The sequence below is a fragment of the Desmodus rotundus genome, chromosome 9 (genome assembly GCF_022682495.2).
Source record: "Desmodus rotundus isolate HL8 chromosome 9, HLdesRot8A.1, whole genome shotgun sequence".
Lineage (NCBI taxonomy): Eukaryota > Metazoa > Chordata > Mammalia > Chiroptera > Phyllostomidae > Desmodus > Desmodus rotundus.
The window spans coordinates 13,480,207-13,498,960 of record NC_071395.1 but is presented as its reverse complement, the minus strand read 5'-3'; the positions used below and the strand labels follow the sequence as shown (position 1 = coordinate 13,498,960).

General features: G+C 42.0%; 1 protein-coding gene across 4 annotated transcripts in view; it reads left to right on the top strand.

Moving 5' to 3' along the window:
• Positions 1-15,549, top strand: part of INPP4B (inositol polyphosphate-4-phosphatase type II B) — a 271,452-nt gene extending 255,903 nt beyond the window's left edge. For 3 of the 4 annotated variants that reach the window (XM_053910928.1, XM_053910926.1, XM_045202458.2), the window contains one exon: positions 8,023-9,295. In XM_053910928.1, the coding sequence (XP_053766903.1) occupies positions 8,023-8,197 (175 nt within the window). In that variant the 3' untranslated portion in view covers positions 8,198-9,295. Of the gene's footprint in view, positions 1-8,022; positions 9,296-9,428 lie in introns of those variants that run through there. The other variant, XM_053910927.2, reaches the window with a different exon arrangement.
• The last annotated feature ends 3,205 nt before the right edge of the window (positions 15,550-18,754 follow it).

The following is an 18,754-nucleotide window of genomic DNA, read 5'->3' as shown; positions in this document are numbered from 1 at the left end:
CTGACTTTCTCTCCTGTTACAGAGATCCAAAGAGTTAGTCTCCTTACGGATACCTGCTATGTTTCCCAGGCTGCTTGCAGGATAGCAGAGCTACACCCATGGGTCCGTGTGGAATTCTGTTTTTATTTGGGAGCTTATGAGCAGCCCCTGGAATCAGGCAGGCTCTGCCAGGTCCCCAGCTTCGCCAGGGAACCACCTGGCCATGGCTTTACCTCATTATGCTCAGTTTGGTGCAGATCAGGAACAGATTCAGAAGTCTTATTTTTGCATGTTAATTTCCTCTTAACTGACACATAAAAGGTATCCCAAACTCCAGGAGAATGACAACCGGAGCACTGAGATAATGGTTGTTTAGATTTTTAAGTACTTGAGCAACAAATACAGAATGTTTTCCTGACTAGCCTCCTTGCTGCTCTCTGACTGCTACTTTGAAGCAATTAAAACATAGTCATCTCGTTGGCATGCCTGTACAGTTACATTGTATGGGAAATAGAAAATGAGTTGTAGGCGTGTATCTACCTCTGTGTACTCACTCCTTTGTAGAATTGGCCTATTTACCTGCCCACGAGCTAAGGTATGTAAGACGTCATGTTTTGGGTTTTTGGTTTCCTTCTTTTTTTAAAGAATTCTGTTAAACAAGCTTTATTCCACGTTTCAGCTCCCGTCAGCCAGGCTGATGGGAAGTCAGTCTCTAGTGTTCTGAGCTCCCCTCTTGCCGCAGGCCTTACCTTGCACTGCCACTGCTGGAAGGCTTCTCTGTATCAGTCATCCGCCACTGACGTGTTCATTTCCGATCCCTATGGTACCTGTAAGCCCCTTCATTTCATTGCATCCAAGCCAAGCTGAAAACAAGGGAATCTGTGGCGAAGCTGGCCCGTAATCTACGGCCAGCTTCCCCCTCAGGTGGTCCTCCCTCACCAGGCGCCACTCAGAGCAATGCACAAGGCTTCTCCGCCCTTCTGGCGTCAAACTTTGTCCCTTTGTCATCTCCCTTTGTCATCTCCCCAGTCGTTGCTTCTCTCTCTCTCTCTCTCTCTCTCTCTCTCTCTGTCTCTCTGTCTCTCTCCCCCTCCTCTCCCTCTCTCTTTCTCACTCCTTTCTTTCCTTTTCTTCCTTTTCCCTTTCCCTCTCAGCCCTCAAAGATCCTTTCCCACTCAGTGGGCACCTCACATTTTCTCCATCAAAGATTAAAGAAGGGCAAATCTATTTTGTCCCGGCAGCTCTTGCTTTCAGCACTGCGAAAACCACTGGGGCACATGCGCTATGCCACAGCCTGAAATAGAAGAGAGCAAAACACAAATTAATATCCCAAAAAGTACTTCCCACTGTCTCATCTACATTTAAGTGCAGTGATCACATCGCATATTAGTCTTCCTTTATCCAAATAAAATTAGCCCTAAACACTTCCTCATCAGAGTTTTTCTTCCGTTCTTTCATCATTTGTGATATTTGCCTCTGGACCTCGTCCAAATGTTCTCCTTTCTAAAATTCAGAGATCAAAACTGCCATCATTTCTCTGATAATGATCTGATGGCAGCAATTACACTTTCATGTCATTATGTCTCTCTTCCTGCCCTTGTCTTTTTTTAATTTTATAGGACACATCTACATTGGTCACCCAGCCACTTTCCTGTATTCTCTTGAGTTGTTTTTCGGGGCGTATGTACTTTCTTTCTCTTCAAGGCAACGTTTGGATCCCATCTGTAAGTGTCCCTCCTGGAACCTTGCTTTTCCTGACAAAAAGATGTTTCCAATATTCAGGTATTTTTAAAACTGAAAGAGTGGCATGAGAAGAAGAGTACAAAAGTGACACCAAAGAGATAAACATGGATAAATAGGTTGAGCTGTTTTTTAACTCTGAGACTGGAATAGGAAAATAGACAAGAGTGAGCGTGAAGGACCTGAGACACCAAATGTTATGTTGACGTGCCTTGCATCCTTTGGTCTGTGCAGCTGCCCCAACTGTTTCTTACTGACATGTCCCCTGTCGGTAGAAAACATATGTATCTCCCGAGTCCTGCACTTATGCTGTCCCAGAATCAAAGGGCCACGGGACGGCAGAGATAGAAGTAGCCTTAGAGGTCACGTAGTCTAAGTGAACAGCTGGCAAGAAATCACACCCACAGTTTCTGAGAAACCTGTGCTTAAAGGATCCCAATCGGAAAGCAAAAGGAAGATGGTTTTTCCACTAGCCAGACAGGGATGAAAACCCCTCACCTGCTCTTTGAGCAAGTTTTACAGCCCTTCTGAGCCTGGGCAGGGAACAGCACCAACAGTGTGACCTTTGCCAGGAGTGGGTGAGATGCTGTGCATGAAGTACCTCTCACCTGATAGTGCCGAGTACACAGGAGATCTCTTTCTTTACATCAGACACTTCTATCGCTTTTCAAGGGGACCCAGACTTCCAACGACAGAACCTTTGACTGTTGAAATCAACAGTCATCTAACCATGCATTTCCCTCTCCTCCACACCAGTGGAATTCTTCTCTTTCTCACTGTCTTCCTTCTTTTCTGATATGCCAGGTTCCCGAGTCCACCACCACCTTCCTGGTTACCATGCTTCGGCCTCGTCCACTCCGCAGTAGCCCTCCCCTTAGAACACCATGTCTGGGAACACGCCCCACGGGGAAGGCTCACAGTTCCTTCGAGTGCATATTTTGCTTAATGCTGCTCTTTCTTATATAGCAAACGTGTGCAGGATTATTAGAAACACTCTGTTACCCAGACACTCAAACCAGGGACACAGTCTTATATGTCTGTCAAGTAATCTCTTCATTCGGGGGCTTTTTAATATGGTTGACATAATTGAATTAGATTCTGGAATCCAGTTAGAACAAAGAAGGCATTTTAAAGGTAACTAACTGGTGATCCAGCAGCCACAAAGGCTAATCTCGCTTCTGGGCCACTGGAAATGATCCCGTACTTAATACGCTTTTATTAAAATGTCCCCTCTAGTTAAATAACTGCATAGGTTTTAAAAATTTCTGGAAATTAACTTTTAACATTCTAATTATAAATAGAATTTTTTGAAAGATTGGGTAAATAATTTGTCCTCTAAGAATATTTTCAGTTGCTAAATTTCAAGGACCTTAATCTAAACTGAAAACAAAAAGCCCTGTCCCCTTCTCTCACCAGACCGTGACAGCAGCCGGCTGTGACCCAGGGACGCTGCCTTCACTGCTGCTGTCCCTTGCAACTTACTGTTATAGAAGCACAGGCAAAGCCTTGAGATTGATTTCACCATCTATAAAATGTGTAATTCAACATGAAATTCTTTAAAAGTCCTTTTACCTCTGAGAGTCTATGATTCTATGATGCCAGAGTTACATTATATTCTTTTTTTACACAGATCCGCCAGGTTAAAAATGGACCCAATCTAATGGTCCAGGGCCTGAAAATGATGCTCTACTAAGATCGATCCATCAGATGGATGTAGGGTCCAGTAAAGCTCTGGAAGATATTAATTCTAAAGTCTTGGCTCATGATTCCAAGATGGTATGTCCGTTGCTCCAAGCCTGGTGTAATTAGATGTGCAATGGTCTCATTTTAGTGTGGGAGGAAATCAGCTTTTTGGTCAAAAGGAACGATTTTTTCATTAGTTTTTGTAATCAAATGTATCAGGGTGACATCGGTTAATAGGGTTATACAAGTTCTACATGTGCCACTCTGTACTGCCTCGTCTGTATATTGCGTTGTGTGCTCACCACCCAAAGTCTAGCATTCTTCCGTCACTGCATATTGTACCCCCTGGACCCTCTTCAGCCTCTCCCGCCCCATTTCCCCTCTGGTAACCACTTCTGCTGTCCATCAATGAGGCATTTTTTGCTTGTTTATTTGTCTGTTGCTTTCTGTTTCATATCCCACATATGAGTGAAATCATATGGTTCTTACATTTTTCCGTCTGATTTATGTAGCTCAGCACAATATTCTCCAGGTCCATTCATGTGGTCGCAAATGGCAATATTTCATCTTATGGCCAAGTTGCATTCCATTGTCTATTCAGTTTTCATTGGTAATTTTCCTTTGGGGGAGCTCAAAGAGCTGTAGTGGTTAAAGGAATAAAATATCAACTAGCAAAACGATTAATGAATGATTACCCAGCAGAGGGAGCTAAGAGGTCTCTAGCTCTCATTGGCAGGGATCGGAAGGGGGTGAGCAGAGTCCTGCAGTGGGCACTTCTGGTCTAGGAGACAGCAGTCCTCTCTGATGGAAGAGTGGGGGACGTGAGCCAATACCGAGTCACACACATCGGGTTTTAGTAGAGGAAATGTCTCCTCGGGTAGGCAGGGATGTGTTTAAAAGTGAGATATTTCCCTTTACTTGTTTCTGTTTTAAGTGATTGCTTTGGCAGGTCTCAGAAGCAAAACCTCATTCTCTCTCCTGCAGATCCAGTAACTGCCCAAAATGTCTGATTATGTCACGTTTTCAGTGGAGACAGCACTGTGATGTGCTTCCATGGTGACCCGCCGGGTCAGGGATGGCTGCAGCTAGCGACAGGACCGTCAGGGCCCCTGCACGCCACCACTAATTCCTTATTGGTCATCCCTTGCTGGTGAGGAAGTTACGGATGCTATTACTTAGCACCTCTTTTGCAGTTGGCACTTGCAGAGTGCTTAAGAGTTCATTTGTGCCCATGAAGGAATGACCCACTGTGCTCTTGTTAGCAGGAAGCAAGGGGACGGCCCCAAGAGCACTTGTGTCTGCTCTGTGACATAGTCAGGGCCCTCGCAGGCCATTGCTTTCAATTCCGGTTAAGTCGTGGAATGATTATGCAGGAGACGTTTTCCGTGGTCTGTCTTATTCTCCAGAGATTCAAGCCAGTAAACAGAAAATTAATTCCATTGTAAAACTGCCCCCTCAAAAAAAAAAAACAGCCTTTTAATATAGTACTTTTTGCTTAGAAGGCATATATATAACAAGCAGCCTGGAAAATGTTAAATGTGCTCTGGCAGTTGTAGGGGAAGAAAGCCATCTGCTACAAATTAGCCTCCTGCATGTGTAGTGGGGAACGCTACAAGGTCCTTTCGGCCAGAGCCTATCTGTGTGGGGGCCCTCCGGGAAGAAGAGTGTTTCTGAAGTCTTATGTTGGTAGATTGTGGTTATATTTTACCTAGATCTGTAATAAGAATCTAATATTTGCCCTATTCTAAATAGATGATAGATAAATAATTGGATAGATAAAGAGATACATAAATGATAGATACATAGATACGTATATACTTAGATAGACGATAGATTGGAGTTTGTACTTCTGACCAAGTTGTTAAGATTTACTACAGATTACCTTCACCTTCAAACTGGACAGGAAGGTGTGTTTGCAAGGATGATATTGGTGATAACAGTAATGAGAATAGCTGACATTTATCCAGGCCTCGTTTTACACCAGGTACTGTGCTAAATTTTTTACTGTATCATCGTCCTTAATCCTTTGAACAATCCCATTGTCCCTGTGCGGGTGGAGAGATCGTAATGGAAAGAGATGGAGTATTTGCTCAAGTTTGTGTAGCTGGTAGAGGCGGGACTGGGGGCAGGAAAAAGGCAAGCATCCCTTCAGAGCCTTTCTCGTTACTTTGTGCATCTGAAAACCCAAGGGGACCTTCCAGTCACCCAGAAGCCTCCCTCAGCCCCTCACCCAGCTTCCCCCCACTGCCGGCCCCTGGCCAGCTCACATGTTAGACCAACCCCCCTCCATAGTGACGAACCTGTGTATGGTAATGGGCTTCTTTGAAGTGTTTTTTTTTCCTTATTCCCAGAATTGTTCAAACATGAGTTAGACCCATTATTTCCCAATATTCTTTTCAGCCAGACCACAGAGTGATTGATTGGGTGTTTAAAACTAATTCAGGTTGCTCTGCAGTCTCTTTGAAGTAGTTATGGTTGTTGTTCGTCCGATGTGGCCAGCGAGGTGGGGCACAGACAGACTGCTTTGCAGAGGCACAGTTAAGTGACACCCATGAAAGCAAGCTGCTCTGATCAGCCCTCCGCGCCTTCCACGCCACCTCTGAGGCACGTCCACCCCTGACCACCAGGGTCTGCATCCGTGACTCACACCCAACCTGGTCTGATCACGTTTCCCTGCTAGGGAGAAAGGTTCTAGCTACACTGCCAAGGTGTGTGTATTTCTACATTTTCAAATGATGTAATAATCGTAACCATTATTGGGTGCTTGCTATGTCCAGCACATAGCTCTTGGTAAGTATTGACTTGTAACACTCCATAGCAGCTCTATGAAGTAGGTATTATTATTATTATTATTATTATCACTATTTAAAGGTAAGGAAATTGAGACATTACATGTTAAATGCTTTGCCCTGGGCTACTTAACTAGCAGATGACGGAACCAAGCTTGAAGCCGAGTGGTCTGACCTCTGAGTCCACACTGTCATGGACTAAATATCACAGCTGCCTCTACACGGGTTACTCTACTAATCTATTATATTCTCTATGGGATGTATGAAAACCGGAAATTGTGAAAGAACAAGATACACCTTGGTAATAATCGATTGAACAGGTGAATAAACTATCTCCCTGGCCTGAGCAAGGAAGGGATTTCCAGCACCCTGACAAGCCAATAGAAGAAGTAACATAGGACAAGGACTCTTATTCACAGTCAGAGGGAAACATACCTTAAAATCGACGGCATGGTTCCTACCTAATGTGCAGCAGAAAGTGCAACGAGTCACCAAGTTCCCTGTATAATTGACAATAAAAACTATGCAAGTCCAAAATAACCCTCTTTTTGGCTCAATAAATCTTTGGTCTTCCAGATCAGCTTCGACTTCACTTGGTCACTGGCTTTAGGGTCCTTGGGTGTCACCAAACACTAGAGCAACACAATCGATTTGCTGTTTGAAACAGTGATGACCACTGTTTGTCCACTGGTGGCCTCTGGTTGGGTCAACACCTGGTCAGAAACTTCCTGTGTAGGAGGTGTGCGGGGGGGCTGCAGCTGTTGAGAGGGGCCTGGCAGCTATGGGGTTTGCTTCTAAGCAAACTTCTGCACCGCACTTTTCATAAGACTGAACAACAACGCATTTTCTGCCTCAAAACCTGGAGGAGCTGATAGACATCAACCCCCCGCCCCAACCCTTTGACAACTAAGTGTGATTAAAATTCTGAATACTGATGAAATGTACCATAGGAAAGGAGTTTTATTTTCAACATGTATCAGTATGGCCTATTTAAGATTTGCCATAATCGTAGCTGCTTTTAAACCCAATTACAAATGCCCGTTTTTTTTTTTTTATTTACACAGAAAATACAAAACCTGGCAATTTACAATCTTTTATAGTTCAAAGTGTCGTTCTGCAAAAACGAATCTCTTTTAAGCTCAGGAGAGCACAGGAGATAGATACTTAAGTAAGATGCTCAGGAGACAACGGAATTTATGAGCTGAAGGAACAGGACAACACTGAGTGGGGTTTTGTTAAACTCATCTTACGGCTGGCGAGGATGGCATGTCAGATATTCCATTCATTTTAAATACCCAACCATTTCCGTAAATCATTTTTATAATGTGAAACACGTCACATAGGTGCCAGTACCAGTACAGGGTATGCTTAAGTATGCTAGACACGTTCTTTTGCTTCACTACATACTGTTTCTCATTTCATTTGCCAGAGATGTACTTATCAGATTAATTTTTATGGGCTGGTCCATATTTTGGTTTTATTCTTGGAGTCTTGTTTATGGGTGCTATTGCGCTTATTTGATTCTTCATTGTACCTACAGATTCAACGCCTATGAATATCATCAGAGTGTGTCTCCCTTCCTCCTTGTACCAAAAGCAAAAGGAATCTCCTTTTGCAATAACATTGGTCAAGGAGAAATACATTTGACAATGCAAAAAAAAAAAAAATACACAGGATGTGTTTGGGGCTATTTAGCCTAAAATGTCCTTCTGAAACAGCTTTAGTGTATAAGAGAATGTGTTCTGCTTCAGAATGTGTACGGTTGAGTTTCTTTGCTGTGTGAACACTATCCTATTTTCTTTTCTCCCCTAATCCCCCACCCTGTCAACAGCAGGCAGACCCAGGGAGCACTGAATGAATCCGATGATCCCGAAACAGGCTGTCTCTCTGATAACAAGCCAACTTCTCGACACTTCTATCCTGTCGCCTTGCTGCTTGTCAGCTCGCACCTGCTGGTTGTGTGGCTTATTTTAAGTCTCGCGTTACTCTTAGCCAAATACCAATAAGTTTTATGTTGTATTCCTTTCTTTTCTACAAAGGACAACGGACTTTAAATCATGGGGACAATGCTGTAACATTTCTACATTTTAAGACTCAGAGAATTTAAAACTAACAGATGTTGGCATTGTGTCTTCTTTGTTTTTTCCTAAAATCTTCAAAAGAGGAGTACTATGCATTCAGTGAATTATTTTGCTCTTTTGTCCATGGAGACGTGTTTCCCACTGTTCCCTAGCTCGAGAAGAATTTTTAAATTACTGTCTTTGGAGTAAGACAAAGAACAGAATCCTGGAAGCTTGAAGGTCTGCACCTCCTGTTCCTCTTCCCACTGAATTTGTTAAAGAAATTAAGACTGAATTTGCACAACACGCTGAAACTCTGAGACACATCCTAGAGATGGGGGAGGGTCCAGACTTTATTGCCACTGTGCTCAAATCACCGTTGCCATCCGCTGGTAGAACGTTCTGTTTGCTTTCTTAACCCAGTAGTCTTGTTATTTCTTTGCTGCCGTTAACCCGTTTCTGTCAAGTAACTCTATGGAGAGAATGGCTATTTCCGTTCTGTAATTAAATTAACCTGTTTGTAATGACTGTTCGGGTTGGTTTGGCTTTCAGAGTACTTTTCTATTCTTTCCAACAAGGTCTCATTTGTGTCTGGATGCCCCCTTTCCCCCACCTGTGACTTCCGTACTGTCTGTGCGCAAGCACTTCCTTTATAAAGTGGACACTCGGACTAGGCTGTTCCAGAAGCCATTTTTTCTCGTTGTTGCACAGCTAAAATAATGAACTAAAATAGAGATTGAACTTTCCTTTAAAAATCTATAGGGCCAGACTTCATAAATTAAATGCCTTATTCCTAGAACCTGTATCCTTAGGGCTACATATAGATTTTAATGTGTTTTAAAGAAATTAATTTGTGGAAGAGTTATAAAAAGGCAGATATTTTATGAGATGAAAGTGCAGCTGTATTGTGGAGCAAATTATATTTAAAGAGTTTATTAAACCTTAAAGATCTGTTAAGAGCAAAGAGACTTTAATCATCTCTTTCCGAGGGCAATAATGGTATTGGGCCTGGCCTAGGATTTAATTTTGTAAGATGTATCATCATTTGTGGAAAAAAAAATGTAGAGTTGAATCTTTGTTATTTTTACTTGGACTGTTGCTGCAACTCTGCATTGAACAAATAAAGGATATTTATTTATTCTGTTTCATGAAGTTGTACTTTTTCCCCTTTTACCAGAGAAGGATGCCGCATAGAGAATGTACTGAAGAATATCAAATGCAGAAAGTACGCTTTCAACGTGCTCCAGCTGATGGCTTTCCCCAAGTACTACAGACCTCCAGAGGGGACTTACGGGAAGGCTGACACCTAAGGCTGCCAACGTGTAAATGGACAGGGACACAAATATGCATCTGTTGGATATCTCTACCTTTTCTTTTTTTTATTGTCTTGAATTTGTGGAGGGACATGACCAGGAATGTTTGCCCAAGTCTAAGAATTACTTGAATCAGTTATGAGCATATTTCTCTGAGAGAAATCCGTTTTTTAAAAATCTTACGTAATATTGTCCTTTCTAGCTCTAAGCTTCTGTGTGTTGACTCTTGCTGGTTGAGATCAGCTTGGAAGGTGTAGCTTCCATTCATGGAGTATTTTAATGGAAGCCGTTCTGAGAAAACGGGGCCACAGAGGGCTAGAGGCGGTGCGGACGGCGGTGCTCTGCCTCCAAAGTGAAGCTGGGGGAGGTGGAGGGAAAGGGACATGGAGAAATCATTTCACAGCTTTTCTCACGCGCACTCCTAGAGCCCGTTTCTGAGGTTTAACCATGGTTTTCTAGTGAGCTGAAGTGAGGTCTCATTGACTCACGATCTGGACTCCAGAACAATGTGCAGCTACGCCTGTAAAGACTTTGTCGTCCAGCTGACCTGCGACGACTCCTCCCAAACGGGTGGATGAAAAGTGTCAGTAAAGCAGTGCAAATACTTTCCAAAAACACGGTTTCTTTGCAAAGGTCCGACCTGGGTTACAGCCCTGTTGTAAAATACCACAAGAGGAAGTTTAATAAGGTAACAGGCGAAACACTGGGAGGAACAAGAAATGGCAGGGATGCCCCAAGTGAAAATCTCCATCGGCCTGAACTTCATGTAGCCGAGTTCATGACAGTCAGCAGCGTGTCTTTGAGATGTTTTCCAAAAGTCATCTTGGTGTAGACTGTAGATGGTGGAAGTGTCATCGCCTGGCCCAGAAGAGTATTTGTGCCTAAACCTTCTAAAATATGTGCAACCTTAACTAACGATAGACCAAAACAATTATCTGTTAACCTGAATTCCCAGTGTGTCCTCATCCAGTGAAATAACACTATAAACTGTCCAGAATTTTAAATTACAAGTTTCCTTAGACATGACCTTGTGTAACACCTTTACAAATGGCTACACGGCAGCCCAGGGAAGCTCCGCCCCCAACCCCTAGCTAGATAACTTCAGAACCGTGAAGACAGACGACCTCCTGTTACCTTCCTTCCCTGCGGATTCTCTCTTCTCCCAACTGCCATGCCAAGTATACATGGCAGTTACGGGAGAATGCTAGTGAGAGAAACGGAAATAGACAGTTAGGACTGGAATGGAAACTTAGATGACCACACGCTGAACAAATGATACCTATTTTCCCCATATTTTAAGAATTTATTGTTTTTATTTTCTCATTAGAGGGGCATGCCATTCAGAGCACAAATCTCAGTTGGAAGAGCCAGAGAACCGGCACACAGACATGTCTTAGCTACGGCTGCACTGAATGGAATTGTGTTATGGGTTTCCAATAGCTCACGGGACAGCTCCTTGAGTAAGACCCTTGGTGAAATAAGGATTCCAAACAGATCTCTAGGTTCATGGGTTTTTTCAAATTAATACAAATGTTAGATAACCCTCCGGGGATTTTATACTAGAATTATCAATCTATTATTTTCGCTAATGACTGTAGGCATTATATTTGAGGAAGTTGCCAAACGACCGACCACCTTTCTAATATGAGGGGCTGTGTACTGTGGGTCTACTCATGGGGAAAGTGGTCTCGGGGATGCCTCATTCTCCGTGTCAGGGATTAACTATAATCTCTGAATTGTTCCGTTTCATTTGAAAATGGTAGCATTTGTGCCATTGGAGTGAAGGCTAAGACTCTGGGATGAGAGAGGGTTCCCTGTAGAACTACGAACCCCCCTTCAGTATACTAAGCGGCAGTCTGGGTTCCAAGAGCCTGAGCGAGTTCTCATCATGTGAATACTCTTATAAATAAGAATTTGTGCTTGCCTTTGTAAAAATGAAAACTCTTGACTCAAATGGAGAAAAATATTTAACTAGAAAGCCAACAATAGGTTTTTAAAACTTTTTGGAAGGCATTTGAAAGATTTTTTTCTTTTGCAATAAGTACTAATGGGGTTGCCTCAAAGGGTAGTGACCCCTGAACTCCAAAGGCATGTGAGTTGTTGTTTATTATTAACATAGTCATCTGCATTCCCCTAGAGAATGCCTATGTTTGTACATACTTTTAAAAGTGGATTTCATCAAAGAAATTCATGTTTCATGTAGACAAAAATATCGACCCTTTCCTAAGAGATATGCCAAGTATCCCTGGAAAACCACTTCATTATTTCTTAATTATTAAGGCTGTCTAAATCAAAGATTAAGCCAAGGTTAAGCAAAAAAGTTTTAAAATCTCCTTTCTGCTTTCTTCCTACACACTCATTTCAAAGATGCATACCCCAGCAGGCTGGTTTTAGGAGATCGTGTCAAACCAGAAAATGAACCAAGAAGATGGTTCATTTTCCAAACAAGATAATTGTTTTGCTCAAAAATATTTTCCTTCTAATATCATCAAATGTAGATATCAATGGTGTATCCCCTATTGCCAGGGTACTACAGAAAGCACAGTTAAAAAGAAGGGGATTTTTCACAGAGCGGCTGATCAGGCAGGTTGAAAGTATTTGTTTGAAGCAGTCCCACCCTCAGGGAAAACCATTCATTTATTTCTTGTGTGGCTGTTTTTTTCCATATAAATATTGCCATGAGTGCGACCACACTCTGCCCAAACAATCCTTTGATGCAAATATTTGGTCAGTCCAGTTATCTGGTGAGTCAGAGTGGCCATTTGATGCAGCTGACAAATTGTACCAACATGTCCAAATGCCCAGTTAGAGCAGCAGACCATGCACCTGGCCTCCAGGGCTTACTTTGTAAGAGGAGCACCTTTTCTTCGGAAAACTGAATTCTCAAAAGCTAGCCTCTGCACGGAGGGGACTTCCCTTTCCCCCCTCACCTAAAATGGTATTTTGCATAAAATAAGACTCCAGATGGAAAAGAAAATATTTGTGTAACTGATCGTTTTCTTCCCAACACAAATCAACCCATCCCTGTGTAAAGTTTGGTGTGTGCCGAGGAGAGGCCGCACCAGTGGGGCGCTGGAACTGTTAATGCTGGCTTGTGACAGCGGACCATTAAATTTTCAGGAATTTTAGAAGTTAGTTATTAAACACAGCCATCATTAAATATGTAATTATAAAACACAACTGCATACATTTTATTGAAAACACAGGTAGTAAGCAAAGCTCCCGCTCCCTAATCAGTCTGCTACATTTTCCCATTTATCTCTGTTCCTGAGGTTGTTTGCGTCGACGGCATCTGCACAGCCCGGATGTTATGTGACAGAATGCTGCTGCGCATAGCCTGGCTCCACCTGCAGGAGCATCACGTTGGTAGCTTGAGGTTGACCACAGTGGGAGTGTTTATACCGCAGCAATATCCCAGTGCTACGGATCACTGTCTGTCAGTGCTGGGTAGCCAGCTGTTGCAGATTTCCTGGCACAGAACCGAATGCCACCGTCACTTTATCTCTGGAAAACAGATCATTGGAAGCCCTATAAAATTATTAAAATGGTATTAAATGCAATCACTCATCTTCAGGTGGCTGAAATTTTGTTTTAGTTTTTCACCTCTCTGAAGACTAATTAGGCTATCAGTAACATTTGATGGTGGTGTTTTATTAATAATTAAATTCCTTAATCACAGGGATGCTTTTCAAAACGTTTCTCTCTACGAGTTTGGCCAGGGAAATCTTGGCAATGCAGCTTCAGTGTAAGCAATAACAACTCCAGGCTAAATTCAGGGAGATGTTGGCCTAATTAGAACATCAGTGAAAATGGGCTTCAGTACTAATTTTTAAGTTTACAATTTTAACATTTGCTAAGAGCAGGAACGCACAGTAGCATAATATTGTGCCCAGATTCTAATAAATACTGCTCGATTGAAACCCAAACTGTTAGTTTGAACAAATTAAACCCTGGCAGTAGGATAAGTCACCACAGATGGTTAAGGAGTTTGATTTCCAAAGTGTGGTCTATCAGTGGTTAAGTTCAATATACAGGGTGCCCTGTGTAATCTCATAGGGAATCTATTAACTTCTATCCCAGATTTAAGAAACTGGTCTGAGATAAACTGTGATCAGCAATTATGAGGGAAGCAAACATGAAGCCCAAGTCAGCCTCAAGAGCTGGAGAATGATTTGCTGAAAATTGTGTCATTGACCGTGAATTGTCATTGACAATTGTAGGGTGAATTCACATTCGTTTAGCCCAACAGCAGTCTGCAGAACCTATGCTTTCTGCCCCCCCAATATTTATGTTTCATTGCTATATAAAGTTCCAACATATTATCTCTTTTGTTTCTTTGGCAGGTTTTTTTTGACAAATTTTATTTTTTAAATTTTATTTTAATTATTTTATTGTTGTTCAATTACAGTTGTCTGTATTCTCTCCCTGCCCCCCCATCCAAACCCACCTCCCTCCCTTGCTTCCACCCTCCCCCTTGGTTTTGTCCAAGTGTCCTTTATAGTAGTTCCTGAAAGCCCCTCTCCCCACTGTCCCCTCCCTGCTCCCCTCTGGCTATTGTTAGATTGTTCTTAACTTCAATGACTGGTTATATTTTGTTTGCTTTTTTTTGTTGTTGATTATGTTCTAGTTAAAGGTGAGATCATATGGTATTTGTCCCTCACTGCCGGGCTTATTTCACTTAGCATAAACTCTCTAGTTTTAAGTTAGAACTTGCCAAACAGATGTGACCTATAGAAAAAAAAAACTGTCTTTCAGAACAGGAAAATAAAATTAGTGTTTTATTTTTTTTTAAGATTTTATTTTTATTTTTAGAGAGGGGAAAGGAGGGAGAAAGAGAAGGAGAGAAACATCAATGTGTGGTTGCCTCTCATAAGCCACCCACTGGGAACCTGGCCCAAAACCCAGGCATGTGCCCTTTGGTTTGCAGACCGGAACTCAATCCACTGAACCGCACCAGCCAGGGCTAAAATTAATGGTTTAGATAAAATACTGCAAAGCAATTGGTATAGCGTTATGGTATGGAAATTTGGATTTTTACGTTCTAAGTCACATTAGGCACTATGAGCATGGAAGAGAAAGCCCGAAGCATTTCTGATGTCAAAGAAACAAATCATACCTGCTTATTAGTAACAAGGAAACAGGAAAAACTTGCGTGGCAATAAAAACCAACAAAAAGTACATGCAATCAGCCCTCTGGAACTTGAATTTTAATAGATGACATGAATATTTATCATTTTCAATTACAAAGAGGAAAACAAGGTTCACAATTAAGCATGGTACCCAGAGAGAGTGAATATCAGGGATAGAAAACCTAATACAAGTGACAATGCCTGGCAAAGCAACCGCATCTTGCTGACGTTTGAGTAAGTGGAGTTAAGAAGATGGTGCATTTTCATACTCACAGTATGAGTGCATTCACAATCATCCTAAAAGGGTCTAAATATCGCCAGAGGACACAGTCCAACAGTCCATCTTTAACGACGACTTGGTGCGGTGTTGTTAACTAGCAAGGAATAGGGACTCAAGTTTTGGCAAGATTGCTGTATTACCTGTATAGTTCTGTGATGCTTTTACATCACTGTCAGCATTTAAAAATATTTCATGTTAAAGAACTTTCACACTTAAAAGGCAAACTCCACATGTCTGTAACTGTGTAAGACACCAATTTCACCGTACAGGTGCCGTTCATCGCACACACATGCTTCTCGTGTGAATATTTTATTATTTTACTTAACCTCACATCCAATTTTTAGATTCTTGTGGTACTTATCTGAAACGTTGGCATTTGTTTTCTTTTTATGTTACGTATATATTCTAGATGAACCAATAATGTGTGTATTCCTAGGAAACGAGGCACAAGTAGGGTAGATCGTTTTGTATTTGCATTTGGAGAAGTATCATTTTGTTTTATTGTTCTGTGGAAACCATATTCATTGTACACTGTGTGTATATTTTTGTTTAAATAAATGTGATTTTTATTTTTTATGTTTCTGTCTTTTTCTCCCTATTATACATTTTTTTTCATTTTCATCAATATAGCAGTGCCCCAAAATTAATGGAAATATTAGGAGAGTAGAGTATACAATATTTCAAAGAGCATAAACTACTTCTATACTGGACCACGATTACAATGCAAACTTTGCATTGATACGAGGGTAGCCGCATAGTCATTAGCAGAATGAACTTTTTGGGGTTGCTGTTCTGGCGGATCAAGATCAACCAAAATTTTTAAGAAGTTCCAACAACCAGATGCCAATCCTTTGACATTGGACTAATCACTGACTGATGTCTGTAGTCAAGAATATATGTAGTGTCATTTGAGGACAGGTGACAGCTTTTCCACATAGCCACCTAGATCTGATGATATATAATTCATTATTACAGTTGATAGTACCAGGCAATTCCCAAGAAGTCTTAATTAGATCTTGTTGCAAAGGAATTAACCAAATGAGACCCCTGCTTGCACTTAAAGAAACAAGTTTTGCCATCTGGAGAAATTCAAGAACATCTCTGATCCTATATAGCAAGAAACATTCTCCTTCTGTATTATCATCATCGACAAATGTTCATACTAATGTGTCTTTCACTTCTAAGCAAGAACAATGCTGTAGGTGGCCTGGTGGTGAAGCAACGCATAATTAATTAAAGCAAAATGCCACCTGCTGTAAAACCAGAAGAGTAACCTGGGGGAAGCAGTGCTCTGTTACCTTAAACATCCACGCAACGGTTCCCTGCGTGTTGTAAGAGCCTGACACTCCCACTCAAAGTCAAGAAAATTTGTTCCAGGGCTACGTCTTGGTATCTCCAGAGAGTGGAAACAGGAGGGTGGGTGGGTGTAGTTGGAGCATGTCGAGCTGGCACTTATCCTAAGTGGACATAATTCTGTGGTTCCTTATAACAAAGAACACTGCGTTGTCTGTTCTCTTAATGTCTGGATGAATGAGGATGACTCAAGAACATGTTTTTAAATTAATAGTAACTGAAAAGGGAAAAGAATATTTGGGTAAAACTCTAGGAATGTGGTACTCAAATACTAGAAGCTACCTCTGTCTCTTTGTAGGCATGATTTTGCCAGTATAGCCCTTAGTTTCTGAATTAGATAATAGCAATGATGGTAGCGATCTGCTTTTTGCTCAGTATCACAGCTTCTCCATTTTTAAACCAGCTGACCATAAACCACCACCTCCTTGGTGACCCCTCACTTCCTTTGATGTTGAGCGTGTGCGCCCTATCACCCCAGTTCCTTTCTCAATGCTCTTTAGTCTCAGCTACTACTTCTGCATCCTCTGCCTGCATCTTACACTTAGGAAAAGCCCAGAAGTTTAGACTCAGCATTCTCCCTCTCTCATTTGATACTCCCTCCTTTGAGGTATTCAGCCATCGTTTCTAATGACAGGACTCCAGCACAGGGCTTAAGGAAGGTGAGTTTTTGAATCAGAATGCCAGGTGCAAGTGTTGGTTCCCCCACTTGATTAGAAACGGATGTGTGTCGAATTACATCAGGTTTCTATGCCTTCACGTTCTCGCCTGTAAAATGAGGGTAATCGTATCACTTACTCAGGATTAAGTGCTGGCTTGACATGCTCCGTCTATATGCACCCACCCTCCTGTTTCCACTCTCTGGAGATACCAACGTGTAGCCCTGGACCAAATTTTCTTGAAGTGGGAGTACCAGGCTCTTCCAATGGAGTTGTTCCATTGTTCTTGCTTAGAGGTAGAAAGACACTTTAATATGAACGTATATTAAGGTGATAATACAGAAGGAGAATGTTTCTTGATGTAGGATCAGAGATGTTCTTGAAATTCTCCAAATAGCAAAACTTTTTATTCTTTCTTTAAATGCAAGCATGGGCTGCATTTGGTTAATTTCTTTGCAACAAGATAGAATTAAAATTCCTTGGGAATTGCTTTCTGCTGTCAACTGTTATAATAAATTATAAGTAATCACATCTAAGTAGCTATATAGAAAAGTTATCACCTGTGCTCAAATGACTCTACATATATTCTTGAAAAATAAGTGAGAAATTTTTCACATAGCCCTTTGCCCAATGCCCCTGTTGTAGGGCTTACTCAGCACTCAGCATCCACGCCCACTGTCCCTTGAAGCTCCATCACTTGGAACTTAAGGGCTTGAAGACTAAAAATTACATGTCCTTGGCACACTTATGAGAGTTCAAGATATAGGTCCCACCCATATGAGACCCGCCTATGCCATATTTGGAAGGTAGACAGCAAAGAGCGTGAGGTGTTCGCCCCTTCTGCACCAGTGTGGGCAGACAGGCATGCTGTAGGGGTGGATAAGCAGCAGTTAGAGCCCCGTAGCCATACCCATTCCCCAGCTTCCTAGAGGGTGGCTGACTTCAGCAGTAGTGGAAGCCACAGAAGCAGAATTTTCTGCACCGGTGGGTGACAATAGTAGTCTTAACGACTGGTTCAGAGGTGCTCGAAGCCACACACCTGAGAAGAGTCCTCTCTTGGTGTGAAGTTTCTCCAGCCTTTACAATGACTGTATAAATATCTAATCCTCCGCATTACACGTACTAAGTTGTTTACTGCTAGAAATAACTGGAGAAGTCTTTTCTTGCCCTGAACCCTGAGTGATGCCCTCAGCTAATATACTCCACAAATTTCTTCTTGGTAGTTGTTGCTGATGAACTAATCTTTGATATTTTAGCTGGGTTCCAGTGCCGCCTTTCCGTAGCTGCTGGCTATTTTTGAATGTCTATGCTGTAGGCTATTCACACTTTCATTGCCTTCCTCTCAGTTCACACACAGCCCTCCTAGGTTGTCTGTCACTGTTAATGGAATCCATGTCCTAGTCACACAGGTTTACAAGCTTGGCTCAGCTTTAACGCTTCCATCTCTGCTGACGTGTAATATTTCATGTGTCACCGGCTCTGTTCATTATCTACCACTTTACCTCAGACCTATTCCTTCCCCTGTTTCATTGCCGCGGCTATTTCTTTCATATGCATCCTTTATGACCCCCACAGCTATCATTCCACCCAAACTAAATGAAGATTGGTATTCAATAAAATCCACAATTTGGCCTTGCCTTCTCTACAAGGCACATTTTCCACCTCCTGCAATTGTATCCTCCATGTGAATCCACACTAGGATCGTAGTCTGCATGCACAGTGCATCTCTCTCTCTCTCTCTCTCCCCACTCTCTTAAAATTTAACTCACATG